Consider the following 6,000-nt stretch of genomic DNA (forward strand, 5'->3'; position numbering starts at 1 on the left):
TCCTTCTTCTTCATTTTACCACTTCCTACACCGTTTCCCATCCATCCTCCAACCTCATACTTCACCTCCACTTCTTGCATCTTACCCATCAACCTTCTCTTGTGCCGACCAATTCACACATTTCCTTTTTATCCGTACTTCCACACCTTCCCTTCTCTCCGTTTGCATCACTCATGGAGCTGCAGTTCAATGTAACTCAAGGCCATTCAACATCAAGATACTCAAGCTATCGGCTTCCATCTTTCAGGTACCTTGAGACACCTTAACTTTTGAGATATATTTGGTTCATGATAACCATTAATTTGCTTGAGTGAGAGTTGCTTAGAATTTCCATGTCACGCTTTATACGACCATTTCAAATGCTATATTCCCATTAGTTATTACGTTATTGTATTACCAAAGTGCCTTGTAGAACCCCTGCTCCATTTATCTAATCCCTTCCTATAGGATTATACCGACTTCGGATCACCCTCAAGGAATCATAATTACCAACATATTTGTGTTATTTTATTAAATTCACGAAGCTATTGTTTTTGTCCCGCATCATAGTACATGTTAGTCTTTTATGGTTTGTTGGTAAACTCTAGAGGAGCTGAAACACGGTGTTTGAAGTAAACTTGGTAACCGCTTCCTTAATCCGATAAACCTTGTAGTACATAATACGACGCTAAACATAGAATAGCCATAATTATGTCATCAAAGGAGAAGACGAGGAAACGGCTCTCATATCAAAACGCAGATAACCTTTCATCAAAGCGTTCACTCCCCAGCGTGGGCGTGCGCCTGCTGATTGTCTGTGAGAAGCGCTTGAAGGACTCCTGCCTCCTTAGTCTAATATCACCCTTGACCTTCATGATGAACTCCTCTGCTCGGCAGTGCAAGTCTTCTTTTCCAAGCGAAGCCTCCCTCCTCACTCCCCACAACGTCTCCTCTTTGCCCACCGTCTCCGCTGAGCTGCCAACGTTTGCTTTCTTCTTTGGCTTCGCCACCCCCAGCGGCTTCCCTATTTTAATGAAAATCAAGAATGATTATTTAATGAACCGAGATAAAGAATCACATCATTGTAGTGAAAATTTGAGTTTTCATGTTTGTACCGCTTTGGGAAACCCATATTTTAATGGGTTTCTCTCGCCATGAAGTATGAACCAAGGAGAGAGAACCCAGACAAGGAGGGGTTTCTCCTTTCCCCTCGTACTGGGTTTTATACTTTTGCTATCTAAGTATCCAGATCGCTATTTATAATTAAGGGGCTGGAAGTGATTTATATATTCGGAAAGATCTAGAGTGCAAGTAAAGCGCCTCGGAATAGAAATAAAATACCTTTGAATAGACTCATGGGCTTCCCAAACTTGGAGAAAAGATCAAATGCCTCGTCCTTATTCCCTACCTCATTTCCCTCACCTATGGTTTTATACATACTAGCTAAATATCTAGGCCATAAAATAACTAATCGTGATACAAGAAAGATGTTAATTTACATTTTAAAAAGATTTGTAACATACCTGTACAACCTCCCTAAAAAAAGTAGACAAAACAAAATGTAAAAAATACACCTCAAGGGTAGAAAAAAATACACCCCTCTTAAGTTGTTTTCTTGGCATGGAAACCGACACACTTGATCCAAGCTAAAAATGATAATGCACATTTCACTTACATAAATAACTACTGACATCATGAGATTAACAATGGAAACTCAAATTTTAAAAAGGTTTAGAAAACCCATGTTTCAGCTCCAAAGCTAAAACCCGGGATAGAAAAACCCAAACAAAGAGAAGGAGACCGAGTTTTCTCTTACCTTCTGAGCTCATCTTGGGGCTCCTACGAAGGGAGAAGCGAGCAGAAAGCAGAGGCCTTTCTGGTACCACCACTACCGCTTCTTCTTCTTCTTCTTCTGGCGGGGCCAAGAACTTCACAAGCTCCTCGGCGAACAGCGTAGTATTCTCCCGCGGGTTGCGCAAGGATGACGAAAGGGCGATGACGACGACGATGATAAGGTTGGCAACGAAGTAGATGTACGGCAGCGAGAAGACGACGGCCGCCTCTTCATATCCCCCATGCCATGCAGCCGTCGCCACTTTCAAAACCTTCATCCTCTCTCTATCTGTCTCTCTCTTCTTCTTCTTCTTCTCGCTCTGTCTCTATCTCTATCTCTATCTCTTCTTCTTCTTCTCTGTATCTATCTTCCGCTGTCTCTCTGGTGGTTATATTGAGTGAAATCAAGAGGACATTACGTGCACTGTGCGATAAAGTTGCACCCTGTCCCCCGCGTTTGGCGGGTGCGGACTTTCTTCCGCTTACGCTGCTCTTCCGATTGAAGATCAGTCCGATTTCCTGGAAATGAACGGTGAGATTGAAGCCACGTTCGTATCTTTTCCTGGGTTGCCGCCAAAAACCAAGTGGCAAATGAAGGAAAAGTATCTGATCGATTAGCACTTTTGAATAAAGTATTGGGGACGTCTTACTAGCAAGAAGTTTGCTATTATCTGGCTATCTATCATCCAGCTTAGATGGGTAATCAATATGCCATCAATCTTGATCAGCTTCAGGTACTCTTGGTGGGCCAGATAATAAGACAAGCCCAAACAGAAGAAGGGGTGGGTTTTAGAAACGGGACAGACAATCGAGGAACAGAAACAGGAGGAATTCATTGCATGGACGGCTGAGATTTAAGGTTGGTGCCATAGATTGGGTAGACTCGACCCAAAGTAGAGATCTAGGCAGAGTAGACATGACTCGATTTGCTATGTTTGTCAGGTTGCCCGTCAGATTGGTCAACTGTGGATAAGTTTCTCTCTCTCTCTCCCGAATGCTCCAAGGGGCCTTGATATTTTCTCCTCTTTAGGATTGTTAGACGGATGACGGATTATCCTCCAGTTTTATTCGGATCCGTCATCCGTTATCTTCCGGGCTGATGGACAGATGATGTTTTGTCATCCGTTTCATCTGAATCCGTCATCCATTATGGTCCAGACTGGTTGACAGATGACGCGTTGTCATCTGTTGTGTCTGAATCCGTCATCCATCATTGTCCAGACTGGAGGACAGATGATGGGTTGTCATCCATTTTGTTTGAATCCGTCATCCATTATTGTCCAGACTGGTTGACGGATGACCCATTTTCATCTGTTTCTTCAGAATCCCTCATCCGTCATCGTCTAGATCAGTGGACAGATGACAGGACCAAGATATTTTTGTCATTGGTCGTCAGACATTAGTCCTAGATGACAGATGACTACTGACGGAAATGAAAGATGAATGATGGGAGAAGAACTGAAAAATGGGGAAATTTCAAAACTTTTTTAGGCTGGATAAGTAATTTTCTCAAATATATATCTATATTGTATCTCGGATTTCAAAACAAAGACATATTCTACCATTGATTATTTCTTACGATGATGACAAGCATTGACGTAAGTGTCATCGACGACGATAGGGACTGTAGGTGCAATGACAACAAGGACATCAACTCTCTCTAAAGTGTCATTAACTGTCGTTGAAGAAGACAATGACCGTGATTGACAATGAATTTATGTTAATGATGGAAGTCAACATTGATGGGAACAACTATTGTTGACAAGGACGATAACTGTCGTTAATGGTGAATTCATGAACAAAACAGTGATGATGAATGTTGCTATGATCAGGACAAGCCACATTGATGAGGAAAAAAGTGATGTCGAACGTCGTCAACAACGTCGTCTAATGGGTAATTTGCTAATGGGAATATAACTACGTCAGGTGGGAATGTATGTGCAGGTTTGACTTGGAGATCTCAGCGAGTTCTGAGCGCCGGGATGGGCAACAGATGACATTGACGGTGACCTTCTGACCACGTCAGAGTGACGACGACGACTATGGTGCCGAATGGAATAGTTCCGTAGGGCTCGCACGTAACGGTGGGGGGGGGGGCTCGACTTGTGCCTAGGGAAACACACAATTCATAGTTTTCTCGATAATTCTCTCACCTAAACTAACCCGAGCGCGGTGGAGTACAGTCAAAAAAATACTGAAAGATGTAATATAACTGACGAGCAAAAGGGAACGACGTACCTCGTTGGTGGCGGCTTTCGTCATCGGTGTCTTCGACGGTGCACGGGCCGGTGAGGATAGGTAGGTGGAGGCGTGCCATTTGCGAAGGGCATGACGAGGCTTGACTGGCGGTGGTGTCGCAGCACAGGAGCAAAATGGCGGAGGTCGGAGGATGTGAGGACGAGGAGGCGTGAAGGAGCGGTGTCGTCGGCCAAGTGCAGTGGGCGGCTGAGGGAGGTCAATGCAATACACGCTCGGCACGGTGCAGTGGACAGTGCCCGGACAGGTTGAGTATGGGTTTTAGTGTCAACAGTGCAATCAGAGCGCTCCAAGCAGTCGTCGACGGAGTAGTCACTAACGACCGGAAGTGTGGGCACGACCCAACGACGACGCTGATGCTGGGGAAGATGCATGCACGAGATCAGACGGTGTCAACCATGGCCGGATGGCGCCGTCGAGATGGTACAAGTACGGTTTCCTGCAACACGTTAGTTCCACGGCCAGGGGATAGGAAACGAGTGCTATCACTCCTTGATAAGTGTGTTGTTCGGCTAGTCGCGGCAGATCCAACGTCACGTTGGTCCGGCTGGTCGAACACGATCGGTCAACCGAACGGCGTGGCGACCTTCCCGTGACAGATTCAGTCTCCTGGTGATTTGAACACGGACGGGTCAACCGATCGTCGCAGCGACCCTCTCCTTTCCGTAGCAGTTCCGGTCGCAAATACGTTGATTCCTCATCACGGGCGTGCAGGCTGTTGCATGGCGAATGGCATGGTTCACACGCGGTGCAGCCAATCACTCGATAGTTTGAGGAGTGATCATCAACACGTGGAGTCTGCGCGGTGAACAGCGACGGAGACAGAACACGGGGCCGACGATCCGGACACATCAGCATGGCGAGGAGTCTGGTGGATGTCGCACCTTCGTTGCTGGGAGCGACCGGTGGGCGTCGAGGAGTTTCCTGGCGCCGCTCGCAGACTCGGAGGTCTGTTGAATGGTCGATTGAAGCCTGACCGGGCGATAGAGACTGTTAACTGACGGTGTTTACACCCGCAGCGACGTGGAACCAGCGACAGTCATCCTAGTGCGACCGTGCGGCGCTGGGCGATACGCAGACGTCGGCGGGTGGCGCACTCGGGGCAAGGTGAGTCCCTGCTTCTTTCCCTTCCTTCTTCTTCTTCTCCTCCTTCCTCCTCTCCATCTTCCTCTTCTTCTCCCTACCTCTCTTCTCACGGTGACACCTCGATGATGAATGATAACTGCCAAATGCAACTTCCAGATCTGACGAACGTCGTGCACATCATGGCCTTAAATAGGGCCATGATGGGCCCCTTCCAATGGGTCCAACAAGGGGAAGTCCAATAAGAGACCCCCCCTATTATAACACAAATAAAGAAAATAAGAGATTAAACACGTGAAAACAAAACATACAGACGGATACGAAAACATGATGATACAGACACGTCACGACGAGTAGGGTGTACTCGTCATGATGAACACCAAACATAAAATTAAACAAATGAAATAGATAATTAAAACGCGAACACGTGCGCGTTTTAACGGATGCTTTGGCGTGCCGGTCAGGCTGGACACGGACCGGCGGTGATTTTGTTGACGACGAGGATGACTGCGATGACGTTCCGTCGATGTCGTTTGGGCGTGCTCTATCAAAAAGACTGTTACTGATGAAAATATCAATTTCCATTGATAAGGACAATAACTGTCATTGATGATGAATTTATGTGGGCGAAGATGACGTTGCCTATCACTGTGATGACCACAAGCAATGTCAGCGGCAGTGTCAATCGATGAGGATGACAACTATCCTTAATGAGGATGAAAAGTTTCTTTGATGTGGATGAGAACTGTCCATGATGAGGACAATGATGTCCTTGACTGTCCTTGATGAGGATGACAACTATGACTTTTTGTCAATTATGATTTTTGTCGATGGTGACAATTACGAATG

General features: G+C 46.0%; 1 protein-coding gene across 1 annotated transcript; it reads right to left on the reverse strand.

Annotated features, from left to right (window-relative positions):
• Positions 1-605: 605 nt before the first annotated feature.
• On the reverse strand, positions 606-2,185 carry LOC144716452 (uncharacterized). The gene is made up of 2 exons (XM_078591556.1): positions 1,796-2,185; positions 606-1,003 (listed from the first exon to the last, which is right to left on the reverse strand). Exons 1-2 carry the CDS (start codon positions 2,088-2,090, stop codon positions 729-731), a joined length of 570 nt encoding a protein of 189 aa, XP_078447682.1. The 5' UTR covers positions 2,091-2,185; the 3' UTR covers positions 606-728.
• Positions 2,186-6,000: the final 3,815 nt, after the last annotated feature.

This window comes from Wolffia australiana, chromosome 2, assembly GCF_029677425.1.
Source record: "Wolffia australiana isolate 7733 chromosome 2, ASM2967742v1".
NCBI classification, from domain to species: domain Eukaryota; kingdom Viridiplantae; phylum Streptophyta; class Magnoliopsida; order Alismatales; family Araceae; genus Wolffia; species Wolffia australiana.

What these genes read in the sequence shown, in the direction of transcription:
- LOC144716452 (XM_078591556.1), bottom strand. Translation starts at nt 2,090, where the DNA reads ATGAAGGTTTTGAAAGTGGCGACGGCTGCATGGCATGGGGGATATGAA. An exon ending in CCCCAAGATGAGCTCAGAAG is followed by an intron (nt 1,004 to 1,795) that starts GTAAGAGAAAAC and finishes TCATTAAAATAG; the next exon opens with GGAAGCCGCTGGGGGTGGCG.